General features: G+C 40.7%; 1 protein-coding gene across 5 annotated transcripts; it reads left to right on the top strand.

Moving 5' to 3' along the window:
* On the top strand, positions 1–21,104 carry STOX1 (storkhead box 1). Of its 5 annotated transcripts, none has more exons than XM_074924265.1 (7): positions 1–215; positions 10,146–10,267; positions 10,926–11,110; positions 14,209–14,460; positions 15,426–15,540; positions 17,485–19,798; positions 20,812–21,104. In XM_074924265.1, exons 4-7 carry the CDS (start codon positions 14,425–14,427, stop codon positions 20,849–20,851), a joined length of 2,505 nt encoding a protein of 834 aa, XP_074780366.1. In that variant the 5' UTR covers positions 1–215; positions 10,146–10,267; positions 10,926–11,110; positions 14,209–14,424; the 3' UTR covers positions 20,852–21,104. The 5 variants fall into 5 exon arrangements, with proteins under 5 accessions (XP_074780366.1, XP_074780365.1, XP_074780368.1 ...); XM_074924264.1 differs by lacking the exon at positions 1–215 and adding an exon at positions 280–405; XM_074924267.1 differs by lacking the exon at positions 1–215 and adding an exon at positions 10,007–10,078 and having other exon boundaries at positions 10,157–10,267.
* The last annotated feature ends 9 nt before the right edge of the window (positions 21,105–21,113 follow it).

Genomic DNA, 21,113 nt, shown 5'->3' with positions numbered 1-21,113 from the left:
GCACAGTGGCAGCAACACATAGCCAGTGCTGGACCCCTCCAGTGCCACTGTATTTGCTTTCATCCCGACTATTTCTTATCTCCACTGCCTGCCTGTGTGATCCCGACGGTGAGATCCTCTCCGTTTTGCAGAGCTGCTGGTTGATTCAAGGAGGACAGCCTGCGCTGCCATCAGAGGCTTTATCAGCTGGAAGCACCCAGCCACTCTCTCCTCAGGTAACTTCTGCCTCAGGCAGTAAATCCTGGCAGGCAAAAATCCTGCAGGCGGGCTGGTGGAAAAGCGGGGAGTGAGCAGGACATCACCACCACGGCATTCTCCAGGGGCACAGCCTCCCTGTTGGTTCGGACACTGGGACAAACTGGGTTTCAGCTGCTGGGATTCTGAAGTCAAGTCAGCGGTGACCCGGTGAGTCATTGCAATGTAGGCAGGGACACAGTATCTAGGAAGAATGTGATAGGAAGCAGGTGTGCTGGTTGCTTTCAGTGTTTTGTTGTGGGTAATGCTGTTTCCTGGAGGAGGTGACTGGTATAATGTGTCCAGAGACTGATACTGTAATGAACTGGAAGGTGCATTCACAACCGGTGGAAGACTAACTTAGCTTAATTCATCATGAATAGTTTTAGACAAAGGATGATGAATTAAAAAAAATGCTGGGGCTGGGTGTTATGGACTGTCTCAGCACAAAGATTTCTCTGGGAAAACGCTACAGAATGTGCTGCCACTGGAGAAGGTAAAAGTGGAGGGCGCATGGCACCGTGGGTGGGGTGATGGCTGCCCGGGGAGGGGGGAAAGGCACCTTGCTACCCAATGAAGGCATGATGCTCTGAAGTCAGCAGCTGCTTTTAGTCTTAATTCCTCTGGAAATGTTGACCAAAAAAAACCCCAACAAACAAATAAACAACCTACAAAATGATCTGTTAAATCTTTTCTAAAAATGCTTACAAGTGACACTGATGGAAGATCTAAGAAGTCGGGCTCAGACACATTCAGGTTGCTGCCTTAAATATGTGATTATTCACATGAAAAATTTAGAAGATGAGAATTTTGCAGAAGATGACATATTCCAGCACTGATTCCTGCCATGATATAAATTGAAGTTATTACCTCTCATGGGTTACACAGAGAGCATGCTATCAGATCTGGCTGTAGTAACAACAATGACAAAACAACCTCGAGGGAAATTTTTTGAGTATTTTTAACTAGATCGTACTGGTTGGTATTTAGCCATCATTTCTGTCTGCTATCTGCAATTAGTTCATATTCAGTTAATTGTGCTAGTGACCTCTGCAGTCTAATGAGGCCAGGCTGCAATCAAGGACTTAATATGTACATAGAAATGCAGCTGCTGGATTATCAAGTGCTCTTAATGCAAAGGTGCCACAAAAAGTCCTCTGAACTGTTAGTGGCTGCAGAATATACCAGCCAGCATGGAAACTGTGGTTCACAAGGGGAGGAGAGTACATTCCTGCTCCTGGTATTGACTGCTGCCTCACAGCTCTTCAGTTTGCACTTGAGGTGTGTTGGTTTTAGTCAGTAAATCCCTTTACTGTTCATAATTCCTGGAGTGAGGGCAGACTGGTATGCTGGAGTCATTAATCCCTGGGTCTGTTTTACTGGGGCTTGTGTCGGTTCATCCTGCGGAGCACCCTGGAAGGCCGCTCTTTTTCTGACTGACCTTTAGTAGGAGGAGACAACACTGTGGCACTTCTGTAGTTCTTGCACTTTTCTGTGTGTTTTTGACACGGTTAATCAGGATTGCTCTCTGTTGAAGGTGATTATAGGAGATACAAAATTCTAATTACCAAGCACAACGCAGGTAAGTGGTGAGCAGTGTAGTCCTTGCTTCGAGTCAGCTCAGATGTCTGCTTTAACGTTTTGATATGAACCACTCATGCTTTAACTTTCCCAAAACTAAAGGGTCAGAAGCATTAGCAACCAAACCAGGAAAGCTGCTAACAAAGACAAATAGAAAACGCTGAAGTGAAGATGTACAGCTCTTAAACCCTGTAGTAACGAACACATGCTTGGTGAAGTGCAAACAAATCCCTTTTTAGTTGGATTTCCAAAGGTTAGTAGAGATTTTCATAGTTGTCATTATTTGAGAGGTTTATTGTTATTTTTCCCTCAGTGTAGCTCTGTAATCCTCTCTGTCCAGGGATGAATTATATTTTAAGTTGGAAGTATGTTTTACCTCAAGAAGGTAATAATAATAATAATAATATCATAAATAATAATAATTAGATCATTAAAAAATCACAAAAGCTTTTTTGTTGAAGCTAACTAGCTGTTCTTTGAGTAAAAGTGGAGTTTTGAATTCTTTCATGAAGCAAGAAATCTGTCAACTTTTGGAAGACTTGAGGAATTCTTCAAGTTCTACTTCAAAATTTTTAACACGAAGATTTCTGATGTCTAGCCTGTCTTGTCCTTGGCCAGCTCAACATCTTTATACTTCTCTTAACACTGGCTTTAGCTTAAATCGCATAGATTTTTTTTTTTTTCTAGTATTTACTCTTTTTTCACAAAAATTGTAGAGCATAGCCACTCCCTGTAGCAGCCCTGTTTTCTGACCAGAAAATTGGTCTCTTTATACAGTCTTATTTCTCAGGCACTGTGGTAACTTTACTAAACTCTGGTAGCATCTGCTCCAGCGTGAGTTCATCTTCCCTGATCACAAGTAGCCTTGTGACCTCTTAATCAAATAGTTATTTGTTAATCCAAATGAGATGTTATAAAGAATATAACAGTGTCCCTCTAAAAGGCAGTAATACCTCTAGGTATGTTGGGAATGGTTTTCTTTTACCATAGTTAAGTTTTATACCGCTGGTGAATATTGCTATGTTACTTGCCCTCTTCTGGGGATGGTTTGGAGAGTCCTTGCCTCCTTTGTTTTTTACCTCCTTGCTTCCCTGTAACTTCTTTTCTGATGCATAGCATGGCTGGTTGAATCCAAATGTAAATTACTTTGGTGAATGAATTAGATAATTTCCCCTATCATCTTCTCTCTTGCTGAAGTAACACCCAAAGGGGTTTCTAACAAGTTAAGACTTCTCTCAAGTTTCTTTAATCAAATGCCTTTGAAGAAGCTTCTCTTTGTGAATTTCACCTTTTTAGACAATTGATGTTGAAGTGACATTTTCATGGCTTTACTTCCATTTCTGGAAGCTTAACTGAAACAAATTTGTAATTTGAGTGTCTTTGTTTAGGTAATTTTCTGGTTAAAATTGATGTATTCTGTGCCTTCTCTTCCATCAGTCATCATAATGACCATTTTCTGCTCTGGAAGACTCTTCTCCCATTCCTTATATGTTCCTTATATTCCTTTTATAGAAAAGCAAGTGACAAGTTAGACAACTAAAATGCAAAGGGCAAAGGTTTATTTGGGTTTGTATTTTAAAGAAATTGACAATATTTAAAAATGAAGCTATTGGTATCACATCTGCTGTCTTTGTTTTATACAGAGATTTGACTGTTTGGTTTGGTTTTTTTTTTTTCATCTATCTGTTGTCATGTTATTGTTGGCAGTAACATGGAATTCAAGCCATTTGGGTTTCTCATGATTTGTGACTAAATGCTGGGATGTTGGGAACCAAGCAGTGTCCTAAGTGGTTCCTAGGAAACATTTCCTGCAGCACACAGCCATAGCAGTGTCTGCAAACTCTAGCAGTGTTTGGTGAATCTTCACAATCTGGGGCACCAGTGTCAGTGGTGGGAATCACTTGGCCCACAGTATCTTTATCCTTGGCCATGGTACATGAGAAGTGTCAAGACTGAGTTTTCAAACTCACAAGAAAAATCAGCTAACCATCTGGAATTTTTTCCTTTTTAATCCACAACCACTTGTTTGCTGGACAGTAAGTGAGAAGCAATGGCCATGCAGTACAGCAGCACTAATTTTGCCAAGTCACATTTCAATGAAGAATTATACTACCATGCTATCTTGGCGTACTCCAGTTCCTGTTGCACCCTGGTTTTAAAGCCCTTGGCACCCAGAAGTCCTCCTCACTGCTGTATCTCAGGGAGTTTTTCTGGGTATTGCTCGTCTTCAGAAGACACTGTGGTCGCACAGATCTTTGTGTTACTCTTTATGCCAGCAGTTCCAATGAGGTTTGTTCTAGAAAAATATACGGGGAGTTGGACATCCGGACTTTATGTGGAATAGATTACACCTTGACTGATGTCGGCCACCACAAAAATAAATAAAGGGAAAATCCTGTCCCAAATGCTTATTAAGAATGAGAAACTGTCCTGCTGTATGTTTTCCCAGGTAAAATCCAAAATGTCTTTCTCTTCCCTTCTGATGGGGATTCCATCTCTGGTTTGCATGGTACTCCCAGGACTGGTAGGAGATGTTATAGTCTCCTCCTTGGGGCATGGATGAGAAGAGGAAGGGAAAATAATTTCAAATAAAATCTCCCTCAGAGGGTGAAGTAGGGCTAGTTCAAAAAAACTTTTCCTCTTGATCTGACAGCTGAGCAGCCTCTGTCAAAATGCTAACATCTCTCTCTGTCAGATCATCTCCTGTGCTTAGCTGAGTTGTTCAGTCAATTGTTTACCAAACGAGGGGCAAACTGCTCCCTCCCGCCTTTCCTGTAGAGCCACGGGGAATGCATGCAGGGCAGGTGCTGGGAGAGGAGTAGGGGAGTCTCTACTGAGATTAAATACAATTGGAAATACTCAGTTTGAGGGCACTGACCTCAGGAGCCTTTGAAGAGAGAAACGGGGGCGATAGTTCAGGAGAATGCATCTCAGTAGCTGCTTGCTTGTTGTCCTTGGTCATAGCCAGTTCGTTTCTGACATACCAGCCGGCCTTCTCTCTTGACAGCAGCATCTTTCACGTGCCTGAACTGCCTGATTTCCCTTTTTATGGTTCCTATTGGATAGAAGTGAACAACGGAAAATTGAAAAGCTTTTGCTTAGCCTTTAGAAGCTGAATTTGCTGCTGGTTCAGCGCCTCTTTGCAGGGCTACAAATTATTCACAAGGAAAGCTAAGAAAGGCCTGCACTTTCCAGATGGGCTGAGGCTGGGATTGGCATGCGGGCTCTGCCTTCTCTGTGTTCGTGTCATGTGTTGATCGCTTCTCTTAAGGAGAGGTCTGCTTGCTGGCCTCTGCTGAGCCTTTAGGTCCCTACTGCAGGCTGCAAATTTATCTCACTTGAAAAATAACTTATTGAAGAGTGACATGGAAAGGACAATACACTTCTCTGTGAAGTGTTGAGTTTTATCTGGTTTTGCTGGAGGTATTGACCGAATTGGGATGAGATCAGACAAGGAATTTAGTGTTCTTGTCTGTGCATTTGGTGGAGTCATCTGGTAGGTCTAGCGCCTCACTTCTCTTTACCTTGTGTGAGTCTCTCCCAGAACTTAGAAGAGAAACACTCAGAAAGGGGGCTAAAAAATAGGCAGAGATGGTCTCTGAAGATCCTTGATTCTGGGGAGCTTTAATGCTAATTTGATATTCAGACAGAATCCCTGTGATAGGAGGGGTGGAATTGAGTCTCTAGCAGAAGGTTCAGCAACAGCTTGAGGAGTACAGAGTAAAACTTCCATTGTATTTATAAAATGTAATTACCCTCCAAAGTGGGGACAATTTTGGGGAACTACATTTGTTCCTGTGTGGTGACTCACAGGTGTAATTTATTTAGTGATCTCTGCAGTGCTGACATGTGGCTCTGCAGGCACTGGCCATCTCACTGTGGAGGTCCTCACACGCTGAGCTTCTCTGCATGTTTGTGCCAGCTTTCAGGAACAGTTTTGAAGTGCCACCTGTGAAACCAGTACACCTGGAGTCCATCTATAACTGCATGCATGAGTATTCTCTACTTCTTAGCAATTCTCAACCTTGCTTAAAATGAGAGAAAAAGTCTTTTACAAAATGGACCTGGCAAGCTTTTAGGACAGGCTTTATTTTCATTTGAGTAATTAAAATTTGTTCACAGCAATTAATGTCAGTATCAGCATCGTTCTGCTGCATGACTAATGAAGCTATAGATCAAATTATGGCCTTGGGAGTAGCTGATTCCTGTTTTGCCTACAAAAGGTCATGACACCGGAGTGGATGTTGTTTTTCGGGCACTCTGTAGTTGGGCACAGGAACACACAATCTTAATGAGGATGGCAACTCAGCAGGAGGCTGGGGATGTGCTTCACGGCATTCCTTTCTTTTGGAGTTCCTTTCTTCCAGTGTCTTTCATCCTGTCTCACAAACAGGGATGTAGGTTTGCAAGTCAAAGGAGAATAATTTTGTACTTCAATGGTGCTGGCTTCTGTGAAGTGTAACTCACAGTATGGGGTCATACTTCGTATTTGACTTTTTAGGATTATTTGGAGTTCTGTTTCTTTTTATTTTCTTCAGGCTTGAAAAGAGTGGATGACCTAAAATGGTGCTTTATTTTGCACTGCTGTATATAGCCTGACAGACCATGAAGAATAGTTTGAGTTTTAACTGGTTTATTCTCAAACATTACTTTAAAAATTATTTTCAATAAGGTATCAGATTCAGAATTTACTAAGTTGCATATTCAGTTGTAATTGAGGTTTCCTGGTTATCACAGTTGTTCCAGTGGTGACTCTGTCGATATATTTTCAGGAGGAAAAATGGAATAAAACATTTGTACTCCTTGAGGACACTTTATCTACCTTGTTATTTGCTTACTAGTTTAATGCTCTCCACATAATGGCTATGTAAACCTTACATTATTTCATAACATTTAGCACCTAATTTTAGCTGGCATGTAGCCCTTACCACTGATTTCAGATGAGATGATACCCCTGCATGTCTCATGCATTTCCATATCAAATTCTTACTAAGGTATTCATCCTGTATTATAAAAGCCTTCTCTCAGTTGAATACGTATTGCACTAAACCCAAATGTTATATTCGGACTACTGATTGAACTCAGAGCAGTAAGGTGCAGGGTACAAGGTTCTGTAAAGTTCTCCAGAATTCTGATGCATTTAGCAGATCTGCTCAGATTGAATAACCTGAAAGGTGTAATCTGCAAAAGCGTTTATGTGTGCACATTTTTTCACTGTCTCAGCAAGTAGTCTCTAGTCACACTATTTAACAAGTACCAGGAGTGTGTAATTTTTTTATAATAAGCTCCATTCAGTTTAATTTACTCTGAATTTCTCTAAAGATAACCTCCAAGATTAGTTGTGAAGAACTTGATACGTGTTGTATATTTCTCAGTGCCAAAGATTTTCAGCAGAAGCAACTCTTGCTTCTGTCTTTTGAGTGAGAAAACAAAACTCAAGAAACAGGCTGAGCTGTGCTATACTCAGTCTTGAATTTCTTGCAACTTGAATCTTAACTGCCTTAATGCTCTTTTAGGATGAGGATAATTTGAACAGTGTTAATATTTTCTCTGTCTCAGAAAAGACAACAGTTTGTGTTAATAACATGTAATTAATGAAATCAATTGCACTCATTAGTAGTGCCTCAGCTATGGTCATTGGTAGGGTTTCAAAATCAAGGCAGTTTTCAAGGCTAGTTTTAGCTTTTCTATATGGCCATCTTGCTTTAGGACACGTCCACTCCATCACTGTGGACAGCACCAGCTCTAACAAGACTGCACAGATGGAGTTCAGTTATGGAAAAAATATTATGAAAACAGTAGCTATTTGTTTGAAGAGAAAACCAATAGTTTTACCATATGATGCAGTTTTGCATGGCCTCATTAACAACATGATGTAAGCGTAACTTTTTTATTTAACTTGGTGTAACCCAAGAAAACTTCAGAGCTAGTGGAGGTCAAAAGTGTGATTGCATTGGGTTACGGAAAGCAGGGTGGTCGAAGTGGGGGGTGAGAGTGGCTGTGGGAGGCACACATACTGGCATCCAACTAAACCAGATGACTGGACTACTATTTTAGTCCTGGGAGTCTATCCTACTTCCTACTCAAAGAAGGGTCAGCAATTGGGTCAGACCAGGTTGCTCAGGGCTTTATCCAGTCACATCATGGAAACTCCCCAGGACTGGAGACTGCATAACCTCTCTGGGCAACCTGCTCCACTGCTGCCCTGTCCTTAAAGGCAAGAAGGTATTCCTTATAGCCAGGCTGAACCTCTCCTGTTCCAACTGATGCCTGTTGTCTTTCATCCTACCACCAGGCACCGCTATGCAGAGCCTGGCTCCATCTTCTCAAGGGTCTGCTGTCAGGTCCCCCCCGAACTATTTCTTCTCCAGGTTCAACAAGACCCATTCCCTCAGCCTTGGCTCACAGGGCAAGTGTTCCAGCCCTGACCATCTTGGTGAATTTATCCCCATTTATAGATGTCTTTTCTGTATTGGGGGCCCAAAACTAGACTTAGTATGCCAGATGTGGTTTAATAAGCACCAAGTAGAGGGAGATAATAAATTTTTTGATCTACTGGTTCTGTTCCTGTTAATTCAGCCCAGGATACTCTTGGCCTTTGTTGTTGTGGAGGACTCTTGTTAAAAGCCTTGCTTTCGTTCAATGCCAAATAAAAATTGATTAGATGTATCAGCAGAAAAAGGTGAGTGGCTTTATTCAGACAACTTTGCTGCTTCTCTCATACTTAGAGAGATTTAGTGAGTTTTTGATTATACAGTCCATGAGTTAAAAATTTGCATAATGAACCATGACATGCACAGAGAAGCTGAGGCTGGTGGCAGCATGGTTTTCTTTAAGTTGATAAAATTGCTGTGATACTTGCATAATGTTTTTCTTGCTATCTGTTTGGGGCTTTTTTAAACATCAGTTTAGAGAAATGTAGGTACCTGCATTTCTAAAAACAACATACACCCAGAGCCACTCTGCCAGTTCTTTACTGTGCTTTATATAAACACTCCTGGGAGAACTGAAAAGAGATGCTAATAGTGCGTATCATTACTGTGACACAGTGCTGCCACACTGTTAACAAACAGAAAGCTCAATATGCAAACCCCAACAAACCGCCCTCACTGGTGAAAATACAGTGAAGCCCTTGGGAATAATTAATATATGATTTGAAACAATTTTTTTCCCTAGTATATTTATCTTCTACTGATGAATCAGCAGCAATTCATGTTCTACTCGCTGGCAGTGCACAGCTTCTCCATAAGCAGCCTGATTTGTACTGAATCAGAAAGATTTCTGGGCAATGAAGCAACTGAAACTGCAACTGCTGTTTGTTTAGCAAACTCAGTCTGTTTTGAAAGCTGAAAAACTGCTTATTTGAAAAACAGAAATAAAACAGAACCTCTGTGAACTTTATTCTGGTTTCTAAAAAAGAAGAAAAAAGAGCGAGCTTTATTTTTTGTCTTGTAGCAATTTTTTTTTTCTGGATACGGGATTGCTCTTTTGTGGACTATGGCCAGCTATATGCTGAGTTTCCAAGGCTGAAAACTCCATTGAAATTACGAAATATTTTGCTTGTTCCCAAGAAAACACTGCAACAAAGCTAACCTGTCATTCAGATGACTTGTTTAGGTACTTCATGGACTGCATCATTTACTTTTTCCCCTGGAATTGTTCTACATTTTCAACATCTGGGAACTGTGGGCTAAGGTCCTCAAACTCAAACTAGTGCTGTTTAATCCAAACAATTTCTCTGAGACCTCCTGTGGTAGTAAAGATACTGCTTTTCATTTCTAAACTGGTTTTTGATTTTTATCTGTGGGTTGTTTTGTTGTTGGTTTGGTGGTTTTTGCTTTTTTGGTTCTCAGCTGAATGAAAAAAAAACTCCTTGCACTGAGATATGCCCTGAAACAAGATCTGAGGACTGTTTCTCTCCACGTCGGTGTGTGATGGTGGCTGCTGTCCTCACTGCAGGCCAGAGGCCTGGCTCTGAGGGAAGCTACAGCTGCACCAAGCTGACAGCTTCTTCTGCGGTGGGTGGGATTTGGCCAAGTGTTGCCTGGGAGTGAGTTGGACATAATAGCTGTCACGTGTCCCCTGATTCATGGTTTGCTGGAAACCCTCTGCAGGGGGCTGTGTTCTCTTTTGAATAGCTCTGTGGGTGCTGTTTCTCTGAAGGATTAGTCTGTGACTTTCCTTGGCTGGGGTAAATGTAAACTGAAGCCAGTGCAAAAAAATGAATTTTGGTCCATTCTGGAGAGGGGAGACATGACCATGGGTATATCTTATTTCCATGACTGTAGCTTTGTATTGTATACTTTTTGTGACTGCCTTTTCTTTGACAGCACATAGCCAGGAAAAGGAGTCAGCTCTGGGAATACTGCAGCAGTTGGAGTTGATCTTTAGCTAAACAGAGACAGGAATGCACAACTGCGTGATGATGTTTTTCTAGTCTTTCACTGCATAGGTAAGTATCTAACCACCACCCAGCAACGCTTTCTGCTTAGAACAAAGCTTTTGATAATAAAGAGCTATTTGGATGGTCTGAGATTTATTTCAGAAGAGAGGACAGGGCTGGGAGCAAGGAAAAGACAGAGCTGTTTTAGTGGAGATGCAAAGGGCTTTCAGGGGCTTTTTTGGGCCAGGCCAAGTGGAAAATACGTGCTTGTGTCAAATTCCTGTAGCAATGGATGGCACCACCTGCAGACAGTTAAAGGAGCCAGACACGTTGCCAGTGACTTGTTCATTCCTGTTCTGCTGTTCGGCTCCATCAGTTAGTCATTGATGATTTTGCAACTTGCCCGGGACTGCTTCAATTTGGGTTATTTTTACCTCCCTGCAATTAAGCTTTTGAATCAATCTGTCTTACAATCAAGCCTGATGCTAAATGTTGAAATGGTTAAAGATGATTTTCCTTGCTATCAGCTGTGCTGGTTATGTTCAATGCTATATGTGAATAGACTTAAAAGCTATCAGCATGCTAAATTATATGAAAAATAATTATCTTGAATGCTGTTGCTCATAGTTCAACTTCTCTGCCAGTTGCGCAGGGGCCAGCAGGGATGGCCCCAAGGCAGATGTGTTTATATGGTTTTGCTTGTTGGCTGTCTTGCCGGCTGTTGCAGGTGGAACACAGATCTCCACTGGACAACTTGCCTGCTAGTCTTCAAGGAAGCAGAAGTGCTGTTTTCTTTTCAACAGTCTGTTTGAAGCTGCATGCTTGCTCATGCGTTCAGTCAGTACCTTTGGAGCTGGAAACTTGCTCCCAAACCGTTCCTGGAGCATTTAAGTGGACATGTCAGTGGCCTCGGTAAGTGTTGAAGAGGTTGATCTCTCTGAAGATCAGAGATACAAGTTTCAATGGGAAAACTTTCCCACTGTGCTTGGCTTAAGGAAAACTGTAGCACACTGAGCATCTTGGTGTGTGCTGTATAACTTGTTCCTATCGGGGACGTGAACCAAGGTTGCAGGGGAGAGCTCTTCCCTTTTTTGCAGGTTTTCACCATACCTGCCTGTGGTTTATTTTTTATTGCTGATGAAAGAGAAGATGGCTGTGGGTTGCTATTAGCCCTAAGATTAGAGGAAGGATTTGATGGTTCTTGGCTAGGAATGTTAAAACTTTAAAAGTTCGTAACACTTGCAGTTGGGACTAGGCTTTCGGGTGTTGTCGGAAAGGGAGAAAAAGTGGTTGGTGTTTGGTTTTTTGTTTGTTTTACAAGTCCATGGCATCACCCACTGATTGTAAAAAACAGCAATTGAGTCTAAATGGAGGACATTTTTTGCCTAATTGTCCTGATTTGGGGGTGTCTGTTCTTGCAGGAATCAGTAGGTATAGAAATTTGATGTGTTTGTGGATTCTTTAATATCAACTGAAGAAGTGTCAGTGACCTTAAACTGACACTTAATTGTTTTGCTTCTCTCTTTGAGAGTTGTACTAAATAATCAAACAACAGAAAGATATTGTCTGCTGTTCCTGAGAGCTTTTGTTTGTTTCAGTAACAGATCAAACATGTTACAATATTTGACAATTTTAATGCAATTGAACTATTTACTCTTTGCTTCAGTAAAAGGATGTTTCTGACAGCATCCTCTAGTACACAATATTTGTGCCAAAATAGTTTCCCTAATATATACTCAAAATTGAAAATGTTTTAATGATCTTAACGCTGTCTTCATAATACACATAGAATTTTTCTTCTTTAATATGAACACATCTTGTAAAATTAATGTTCAAAAAGTGTTTCACTACAGTTCCCAACTTTCTAGGATGTTCTTATTAACTTTTTGTTCCTTAAAATTTTTTATCTTTAATTATAATTTTTCCTATGTGACCAAGGTGTGCTATAGCCTACAGAAGAGCAGAAGCCTGGCAGTTCTAAAAGAGCTGTACTTTCTTATGGCTTTCCTGGTGCATTTATGCAAAAAGTAAAGTACATCAAACATACCAGGGCTCTCACACAAAGAGGCACCAGATCTGTGGGATCTCCGTATGTTCAACTTTAACAGAGCATACAAAGCAATTCCATGATAGATCTTTCCAGCTACAAAACTGAAAAGTCAATCTTTTATTTCCATGTGCTGTGTCTTCTCTGTCTCAACAGATGTAAGTGGAATCATATAAGGGAGTTTATTCTTGATTTGCATTTTTTTTCCCCCTGGAATGAATTTACTGTTAAACCTTTTTTGTTATATAAATCATTTACCCTAACTTTTAAGAAGTAAATTGAGCGTTCTTGTAATAAAATGCCTCTCTATTCACTTCCCCAGAACTAGCCTGGTTTTTACCTAGATAAGTTCCCTTTTATGTAATTTCTCTTAGAGCGAGAGATGCAAAAATTCTGTTAAACAACGCAGTGAAAGATGGTAAAGCTCACATTACAGAGACGGAACAAAAAATCACTTTGTGCTAGTCAAGAATACCCAGAGGCTTTCCTGTGCACTGAGTTTTTTTATCTGATGCTCATATTACAGATGACTTCCCCACATTGTGACTGATATGTGCTACAAAAGGGTATTCTTGGGTTTCAGGTGTCCAGGTAACGAGCAGAGTTTGAATAGACAGGTAAACCAAACTGAAGGATAATAATATATGAGTACTGGCAAGCTGCCTTGATTGGCATTGGTAGACATGATTCTGGAAGAGCTGCGGAGCGTTGAAATGGGAACCATGCTGTATTTTAAATGATCAAGAGGATTAGTCTGAGTTCCTTGACTGCTGACAGGTACCTTGCACATAGGTATAAGCAAGTCCTTTATAAAAGCTATGAAGAAACCAGGAAGATGATTCTCATCAGATGGTTTATGTAGAGTAGGGAAGGGAGCAGGGGATTCTGCAGGCTTTTTTTGACTGTAAAGAGACAGATACCGAAGAGCTTTAACAAGGATGGCATTTTGGTGATTTTGCATCAGGCCTGTGAGACATAGCTTGAACAATCATTAAGGCTGCTCCCTGTGCAAATCTAAGGGATGCAACTTTTAGGTATTTCCATCAAATTTGGGAGAACAACTGAAGAACAACTGCAACAGTTATTTAGCTGTGGAAAGTAAATCAACAAAGATTTTAATAAGAAATTGATAGACACTTGTAGGGTGCTGCCTGGGCCTTCTCCCATATTGCTTATCAATGTTGCTAATGATCTAACTCTTGTTTTCACTATTTCAGATTTTATTTCAAAAAGTCATGAGGAAATGATATCTACTATTTGTGTTTTTAGCACGTGTGTACTCTGTCACTATTGATTTGCAACAATCATTTTATAGACTTGCATTTGAACACAATTTTAGTGTGTGTGTATTTTTTTCCCTTCAGAATCAAGTTAGCTTTTGCTTAATCTTTTGTTTTAAATATTATTCTGAAAGGGCCTTCTCTGAATGGAGAGATGGGATTTGAGGCTGTGAGACAGGTGCAGACAATGATAGCAAGATAATAATAATAAAGATAATGGATAAATGTTGGTGTTTTACTCCTTAGCAGTCTGGTGCTCTGCAGGAACAAATGGTAAAACAGGCAGCAGTATGGTGTGCCTACAGCAGAGACTTTAGCCAGCAAACTCTTCACAAGAGTTATTACTGGATGCTGATGGCCTTTTCCCACACAAAAAGAAAGCTTGCAATGGTTTCGGCACCTGCGAGGAGTATCCTAGCAACATCACTGAGGAAACTGTATGCCAGGACTTTTTTCCGAGTGCTTTTTGTTGAACGTAGCAGCAGTTGTAAAACAAAGGTCAAGAGCAATTTAAGCTCTTCAAAGTGCTGTTGCTTAATTCATTTACTCAGAAAAATGTTTCTGTTGTAGTTTTCTGCCTGAAGGACAAATATCGGGTTACAGAGTCACGCAACAGCCTATCCAATTGCAGTTTAGTTAAACGCGAATATCACTTAATTTAAAATGTCACTTCTTACTTGCAGGGAAGTTACTGTTAGCAGTAAATACACTAGTTTTTGCCCTGTGAAGTAACCAGGAGTCGCCGGTGCCTTCTGCCGGCGCTGGCAGCTGAGGATACCTAGGGACTTTCTGTGCAACACAGACCAGGGAAGCACAGGACACCACCAGGGAGTGAGAACAGATGACCGGTCTAATTAAAAAAAAAAAGAAGAAAGCTTTTTGTTTGTCTGAGAACGTGTATGCGATCATTGTTTTACTGTATGCACAGACCTCAGGTGAGTCCCTGCTTTGTGCTTTGTCATCAGCTTTCAGGGAAAATACTTATTTCAAGTTTTCCTACATCATTCGCTGGTACCGCACCAGAAGTACCGGCTGGGCTCGCTCTTACTGGCCTTGCCATCCTGCAGAGGGGAGAGGGCAGTGTTTATCTTTGGGTTTTATGGATGGGGGAGTTGAGGCGAAGGACTAAGACCCTTTTCAGCCCCCTGGGCTACAGAGTTACCAGGGGAGCTGTGCCACACTTGCGACCCCTCTGAGCTTCTGCTTTCATCATGCAGAACAGGAACAATGTTACTGTCTCTCACCCGGAGAGATGGTGATGTAGCCTAAAAAATGCATGCAGTTGTAATGAGTTTATGCCCTCTGCCAAGTCTAGTAGATAATCTCTTGTTCTAGAGCACAGTCTAAAAATGGAATTTTTAACACTTCTATTAAAATGTATGTGCTAGACAAGGGACAAAGTTTGTTGCTGGTCTTTTTTCCCTTGCATTCTGACTCGGTGAAAAGATTTTGTACTTAAGATTATTGGATGTTGACCTTTTTCATTAGCTACTTAGAGAAATACAGGTCCTGCATGGTTTCATATGTAAACAGTCATCTAAAAAGTCATCAGTCATCAGACAATTATAATTCTCTCTCGGCTCCCTGTTTATTAAACTAAATGATGGTTTAAGATGGAATTTAATAACAAACAAACATGCCTAAGCTAACCTTCTGTTTCCTTCATTACAAAGGCACTTGAAAAGTCCCTTTTCTGATAAATATTTCTGAGTAATTTGCCAAAGAAAATTAGCTGAGGGTAAGTTGCTTGTTCTGAGGCAACACAAGAAATTTTCAGTGAAAATCTGTCACAGCTAATAGAAAAAATGAAACACTATTCCATTCAAACGATCTTTTATTTCTTTCCTCCTTGTGGACTTCAGGTGATGTGACCCTTGTTCTCATGAATCCTCTCTTGCAGCCAGACTCCATTCCTCTGGCAGAAGGAATATGCCGTACGATATCAGACATGAATGCAAATCATGTGATGGTCACACAGGAAACATTAACGGAGCAGTTAGTCAAAAATTATCCAGGTAATGTGTTCGTTTCTCCCTCATTTTAAAAGTGACTGTATCATAAAGCCTGAGTTTCTGATTATTGGGCCAGTGACCACTGAATGTTTACAAACAAAGCTGGCAATATGAATATAAATTAACAGGCAACTGTTAACATACATAAATGTGCATACTCCTTCTCAATCTGTGAGCATCACTAACATTGTCTTCAGTGTAATCCTTTTTACAGATTGTATTAAGCCTTCTTTGAGAATACAAGGGAACTGAGTGCAGTAGCATGTTGAGTGTATGCCCTTTCTAGAGGGTGGGAAGGCATAGATGGGGTATTTAGGTGCCAAATATGGAACAGCATAAAATAGACTGTGTGTCAGATCACAGAGACTTGGAGTCCTCCTTTAAGAGATGGGAACATAGCTGACTTTGACAGTAAAGGGACTGGGTAGGAGTCTACATCTGGTGTTTGCTATCAAAAACCACAACCAGTCTCAAATTCAGGTTTGTTGGTCACATTCCAGCCCCTTCCTTCCTGAAAGCAAATTATTAACACTAATGAGCTTTAATCCTTCTCTTCTGATGAGGTAGCAGTCACTTCCCTTAAATGCTGCGTTTTCTTTTCAATCTGAAAAATGCTCAATTTCCCTCAGATCTGCAATACTGAAGTGCGTGTGTGTGCATGTGAGACTGTAAAGGCTCATTATGGCCCTCTGCAGGAGGTTGCTTTGATTGATCCTGAGCTTCCTCTTTTGAGTCTTAATCTTACAGCCCTGCAAGCATTACGGGTTGGTCTGGTAGGCATTTTCACTAGTGGGAAGAATGTTATTGCAACCCCATAAACTGGTCCAGAACTCTGCCAGGAACATGATGTAGTCCATATGTGCGGAGACAACCACGAGGTAGCATTTTTATGTCAGCTAGAAGTAGTACTCTCAAACTTTGTAGGGAGAGCGTATTTCTTGCTATGTTTTCACCTTGCTGGAAGTTTTCATTCCTGTGGGCAGGAGATCAGCCAGAGCCTGGGGTAGTAGATCAGATGTCACTAGACTAATGACTCTGGGACTGTGACACCTGAGGGAAAACCAGTAGCTGAGACCAGTCTCAGTGAGGTAAACTTAGGTTAGCAGTTGTCATCTGACAAAATTATACCAGAAGCTTCAGAGAGAGTGCTAAAAGCCACTGTTAAATAATCTGCCAAGAGGGAAATGCTTTGAACAACACACTGTTTGGTCTGTACCTGGCAGAAGTTCTCTCTCATGAATACCATATCCTGACAGACACAAAGAGAACATCCTTGCTTATTCGAAGGAGAACATCTGAAGCTCTGTCACAGCAGTGCTGCAGTGACAACCAGAAACGCAGCTGGCCTTTATCTTTCTTCCTCAGGGGTGATCTTGCCTCATCAGTGAGGAATGGCTGTGGCAGAGTTAGAGATTTCTACTCATCTGTAAGACACCGGCAGGATTGCACCTACCAGAGCCCTCAGCTGGATGATGTTTCTGTGCTGCCCTCCCCTGGCCGGCCCAGAATGGCTCTCCCTGCCTCAGGGCTGCCGCCTGTGCCGTCCCCAAGATTTGGGGCAGCCCTCGCTGTCCTCCACGCGTGGACACTGCTGCAGAGTGGGGCTGTCCCTGTTCTGCAGGGAGCCCAGGGCTGCGGGTGGGGACAGCTGGTTGCAACAAAAATCGCTGGTTCTGGAAGCTCAGCAGAGTAGTGATGTATTAAAAAAATTCCTGCCTTTTGTCTGGTGATACTGGACACTTTCATGTTGAAATTGCGTATGCCCTACTTAAACTTCAGTTGCCAGGTCAGATTCAAACTTCTTTTGGAATCCTGTGAACTAAATACATTGGATATTTCATGTTCAGTTTGGCTTCCAGATCTGCTGTATGTAAGTTATTTTTTGGCCAGCTCCCATTTTATTTGAAAACTTATTTCTGATTTGAAATATCTGTACCTTTGTTGTAGGCGTTGCAGTTCCCTCTCACAGTATCTTATATAATATCCTTGGAACTCTAATTAAAGAAAGGAGAATCTATCATACGGGAGAAGGATACTTCATTGTGACTCCCAACACATACTTTATCACAAATGATGCCACCGAAGACAATAAAATGGTCCCGTTGGAGAGCAGTTGTTGCTGTTCATCACCTCCTATCACTTACCTGGTAAACGTAGAGCATTGTGCAGACCCAGTAAAAAAAACCATTCCTACAATATCCCATTACAGACCCTGCCATTGTTTCCCTGACCAGAACACGGTCTGTGAACAAGGTCATCGGCAGCTGATGAACCATGAACCTAGTGGAGGAAGTAAAAAAGGCTTCAGTGAATTGAAGCTTTCAATTCAAACCCGAGGGATCTCCACATCAGCTGAAAACCATTCCTGGGACACCATCAAATTCCTAACATCTGTGAAAGAGAAACTGAAAAGCAAAAGGCTTGGCTTTGGCCTTTTCTGGAGAAGTACTTCTAAAAAAGAAAAACGTAAGAAGGAGTACTCTACATTTTCAGCCCAGTTTCCTCCCAAGGAGTGGCCAGTCAGGGATGAAGATGACTTAGATAATATTCCACGCGATATTGAACATGAAATCATCAAGCGTATTAACCCTGCTCTTACAGTTGATAATTTGATTAAACACACAATATTAATGCAGAAGTTTGAGGAGCAGAAAAAAACCATCAGTAAGGGTACCTCAGCTGAAATGTCGATAGTCAGACAGGACCATCTTTCAAAGGATTGTATTCAAAAGACACAAAATAAAACAGCAAAACACACCAGGAAAACCAAAACAAAGAAAGAGAAGCAGATTAGCAGAAACAACAGGAAATTTCACATACACAGTCTACCATCCCAAAACGAGAAACTGGAAGAGAACGTTTCACTGCCTATCAGAAACCAACAACCATCTGATGCAGCAGTGGAATCCCATGTCATATATAAAAAACAAATTAAGAACCCTTTTCAGGGTATGTCATGGAGATGCAACTTTTATGCAAAAGGGTACAAAGGTACTATTAACAGTCAGTTGAAGTCCAGGACTCGAAAGCAAGAAAGGGCTTTGCAAAGGCCACAGTCCTTGGACTCCTCAAAAACCTTTGACTGTGAAATTGAGCAGCTGGCTAGTGAAACACAGGCTGACAAAGCAAAGCTACTCCACGCTAACAGGTCTTCCCTCCAACTAAAGAAAGACAGTTTAAGTGGAAACGTCAGTTATCTGCAAGGCACTACTTTGCAAATAGATAATAAAAGTAAATACTTTCTGGAGAGTAATACTTCTGAAGAAAACATCTACAGCAGAAGAGCAGTCAAAAAAAACCCTGGGGATATTAAAAAATCCCCTCACTCCTATATTGAAGATAATGTGTGCAAAGAAGATGCAAAATTTTCATTACATCTGAAAAATGAGTATTGCAGGTGCAAAGCTGACACAGTATGTGAGTTATTAGATCAAACAGCAAATGAATTTAAAAATGTCTGTCTTTCAAATTATACAGCTAATGTTAACCTTGTAAAACAAGTTGGTGAGAAATACAGGCCAAAGGCTGACAAAAAGAGTGAACTTATATTTAAATATGACTGCGCCAGCCATCCCAGATCAGTGAAGCTGCAAAGTGAAGGATTTACTGATAACTACCATCTTCCGTACCAAAAAGCACACGATGGTGACACCCGTAACTCATTACATCTGGATGACAATTTTGAAGGCTACGAACCGTATCACCTGCCTCATGGCTGTGCTTTTTCAGATACAAGAGACTGGAGCAAAGCTGTGCAAAAGCTGGGGACAGCTATGTCCCTAAAAAAATGTAAAGTTATTACTTATCCCACCCAGTACAACACAACTGTAAATAAACATGACTCTGGAGAGCATGCATATAAGGAAAGTGCTAGTTTTGAAGAATCAATAGATGGCTCAAAAGAGCAGCCAAAACCAGATTTCACAGAAGAAGGATGTTTGTGCAGTCAGGTTCTTCCAACAAGTCACAGAAAGGAAGAAGAAACTGGCCTTACTGAATGTGCAAAGGCTTCAGCTGTAGCAGATTTCTGCCACGCTAATGAGGCCGAGTCAGATGCTGACACTTTGCAGAACTTCACCTATGAGGTGGGTGAAGCAGTGGCATGCTGTGCTTTAGGCTCCCAGACCAAAGAAACCAGAAACCCTCTGGGACAAAAAGATCTGGTTTTTAAGAATGCACGTACTGTGGTATCGGAACAGAAACGCTCAGAAGGAACAGAAAACCACAGCATTACAGGAGACAGTGGAATTGACTCCCCAAGGTAAGAAAACACACGTAACTATATTAGATGTTTTATCTTCAAATTATCTAAATCAGATTTAGGCAGAAATGTTGCCATAAATCATAAACCCCCCTCCCCAACAACAAAATTATCTTTAAAACTTCAGTGTTGTGTCGTGGAAATATTCAAACTATATAGTTTTACCATGTCTTTTTACATTAACATTCCTCCTAAATCATCTATATAAATGCTGCTGTTCATATTTTGCATTTGTTTTCATGTGGCAAGAAAATAGTATGAGCTCTGCCTTGTAGATGGAGATGGTCAAGTGCAGAAATGTTAACAAACATGGTGATTGATAAAGTCATGTTAGCAGGCAGGTTCAGCTCACATTAATCTTGCCATATGACATTATGGACATTTTCATAGTCTCCCCAGTCGGAGATGAAGAATAAAAAGTGCTTTATAGAGATGTTCAATCAAAATCCAAAGTACAAAATACCATCCAACTTGCTCATAAGAGACAGGAGAATGTGCATATTGAGCTAGAAGCTTCTGCTTCTTCTCATAGGGTACATTTTACCTGTAACTAGACTTGTAAAATCTCTTAATGGAAAACAAATTGGTATGAAACAATCTTTTACAACGTTGCATTTGGAGACCTACAAAACTGTTAACTAAATTGGCAAGAACATAAGTTAAAACCATATCCATTTTCTTAATGGCATCACATATTCTTCTTAAATGGCTGGTATTTAAGTGTAATTAAACCATTTGAGTTTTCCTTAGATATATACTACCACCTTGAGAAGCTAGTATATGAAGGAACAAATCACATACTGCAGTTTTTAAGGAAATCCTAATTTTTTTTTCCCTCTTAAGCAGCTTTTGTCTGTTCACTCTTTCAAGCATACTTGTAGTGTATTACATGGACATAAACACTTGAATCCTGCTAGATGTTCTTTAGCAAAATGTATTTCAAAGGGTGATTTTGATTGTTTGTATTGATGCCATATGTGGTGTCTGACATCTAAACAATTATGTTATTTTAGATGGACTGAAAAGAAGATGAAATTTCCTGCCAAATTCTGAAAGCATAAATACTAATGCAAAGAGGAGGACAAAGTGGAAGGACAAGTACAACAAAATTTCTTCAGCTAACTCTGGTCATGAATATTTGATTTATTTTTTAAATAAGCTTTGTAAACTTTCCCTTTGTAACTGCATAACCATACTGTAAATGCAATCAGTCACATCTGTGAGGCTATCTCTAAATCAAAGCTGTTAATTAAAACTTTGGAGCACAGTATTTAGAGAGCTGATGTATATTTCTGTTGCTCTCATCTTTAATTAG

The sequence above is a fragment of the Athene noctua genome, chromosome 21 (genome assembly GCF_965140245.1).
Source record: "Athene noctua chromosome 21, bAthNoc1.hap1.1, whole genome shotgun sequence".
NCBI classification, from domain to species: domain Eukaryota; kingdom Metazoa; phylum Chordata; class Aves; order Strigiformes; family Strigidae; genus Athene; species Athene noctua.
The sequence above is the reverse complement of the archived record's forward strand: the minus strand, read 5'-3'. Positions and strand labels throughout refer to the sequence as shown.